The following is a 2191-nucleotide window of genomic DNA, read 5'->3' on the forward strand; positions in this document are numbered from 1 at the left end:
AACTCTTGGATTTAAAAGTGAAACATTTTTAGTGATGTCAAATGGCATCTTGAAAGAAAATTGAATTTTCTTAGCTGACATGGCTTTATATTTTCAGTTTTGGAAACTATCCGGTACAGTTTATCCTTTTGTCTGTGGTGTCATTTATCATACGTTTTGGAACATGTAATTTTAGAGTGTATTTTCTCTAAATACTGACCAGTTGGCCTTTAAATACCATCTGTTGATGTTTGAGATACCCCTTTAGTACACTAAAGTCAAATTTATACAAGGAGTTTATCATACCTTGTGTGATAATGGTGGGATTATTATTATCATTTTTTGTTTTTTATTTTTTGAGACAGAGTTTCACTCTTGTTGCCCAGGCTGGGAGTACAATGGTACAATCTCGGCTCACCACATCTACTGCCTCCCGGGTTCAAGTGATTCTCCTGCCTCAGCCTCCCGAATAGCTGGGATTACAGGCGCCCACCACCATTGTATTTTTAGTAGAGACGGGGTTTCTCCATGTTGGTCAGGCTGGTCTGAAGCTCCCGACCTCAGGTGATCCACCCGCCTTGTCCTCCCAAAGTGCTAGGATTATAGGCGTGAGCCACTGCGCCCTGCAGGGATTATTTAAATGTGTTCCCAAGTGAAAGAGGAAACTGCTCATTGAGGGTACCATGAGAGTGCTGTATGTTATGACATGCTCGTGCCGGGTAAATGAAGGGCATTTGTTGCAAGTCTGTAATTAGTAGGTAAGGTTTGCAGAAAAGCTATCAAGATACAGGAAGGCATTAAGGAGCCAATGGGGAGTTTTCATTCTTAATCCCAGTGGAGAGTGTGTACAGACATGTGTGTTTAGACAGAGAGAGAGAGAGAGAGAGAGAGGTAAGAGTTTTTCTTGGTTTGCCAGTTTTTTAATGATAATGAAATAAACACCTAACTAGAAACCTAAGCAAATTAATTTTTTTGTTTTATTTTCAGATTGTCTTCTTACATAATGATAGATACATTGAATTTCATTCACAATCAGGTTTTTACTACAAAACCAGAATACCAAAGTTCGGGAGAGATTTCTCTTACCACTATCCATCTTGTGACCTGTACTTTGTTGGTGCAAGGTATCGGATCTAGTCCCTCTTTCTCCTTTTCACCTCCGGAAACAACCAACTTCTGGTCCTAAATTTCTTGTACATTTTCTGTAGATAGCTTGCTTTAATAAAAAAGTGATATGTGGCTCTTGTGAAAAAAAAAAAAAGTAGAAAACAAAGGATAGGCAAAAAAAAATTATTTTCTACATAATTGATTTACTTATAAGTACCATATGCTGTTTTAACAACTGTTGTTTTGCTTAATACAATATTTTCTAATGTTAAAAATATCTTTGATAGTTACCTGCCTCATTGGGAAATACTGATGGGAAGTGTGTGAACCTTTTCAGTTTAGCCCAGTTACCACAATTTACGAGACCCAGTATTTTATTTATCTGTTTATCTTCTAGATTTCTGTCTCTAAGATTGTTTCATGTCAGTAATCAGTTTCTATCTGATCACTTTGTGATTAATAGGTCATATGTGGTTATGGACTCTAGTTTAAAAAAATTGAGAGAGGGCTTTATTATTTTTGGTAATTTGATAGTTTGATTTAATTTGATTTGCGTGAGATGACAAAAGCATTTCAAGCATCTTTCATTATGTAGTTGATGTCCTACATCAAACAATCTACGAAATTCTGAACAAAAGGTCATAGCAAATTTTCAAAATTTTAAAAAATTAAACAGTTGTTTCAAAACCATTAAGTAGTAAATGTATTTAAGAAACTAATTAGGACAGATGTCATAACTTTAGAACACCACTACCTATCCATGTTTTTTGTTTTGTTTTTCTGTTTTTTTTGTTTTTTTTGTTTTTTTTCTGAGAGGGATTCTTGCTCTGTTGCTCAGGCTGGAGTGCAGTGGTACGATCTCGGCTCACAGCAACATCCGCCTCCTGGGTTCAAGTGATTCTCCTGCCCCAGCCTCCCGAGTAGCTGAGACTATAGGCGCCCACTACCACGTCCAGCTAATTTTTGTGTTTTTAGTAGAGGCAGAGTTTCACCTTGTTGGCCAGGCTCGTCTCGAACTCCTGACCTCAGGTGATTCACCTGCCTTGGCCTCCCAAAGTGCTGGGATTACAGGCGTGAGCCACAGTGCCAGGCCTGGTTTTTTTTT

At 37.8% G+C, this 2191-nt stretch overlaps 1 protein-coding gene across 1 annotated transcript in view; it reads left to right on the plus strand.

Moving 5' to 3' along the window:
- LOC105508816 (nucleolar protein 10-like) overlaps positions 1 to 1103 on the plus strand; it is a gene marked incomplete at both ends in the record, with an annotated part of 14257 nt that extends 13154 nt beyond the window's left edge. Inside the window, one exon of the mRNA XM_011937748.1 lies at positions 967 to 1103. Within this exon, the coding sequence (XP_011793138.1) occupies positions 967 to 1103 (137 nt within the window). The remainder of the gene's footprint in view (positions 1 to 966) is intronic.
- Positions 1104 to 2191: the final 1088 nt, after the last annotated feature.

This window comes from Colobus angolensis, unplaced genomic scaffold (genome assembly GCF_000951035.1).
Source record: "Colobus angolensis palliatus isolate OR3802 unplaced genomic scaffold, Cang.pa_1.0 Scaffold1686, whole genome shotgun sequence".
NCBI classification, from domain to species: Eukaryota; Metazoa; Chordata; class Mammalia; order Primates; family Cercopithecidae; genus Colobus; species Colobus angolensis.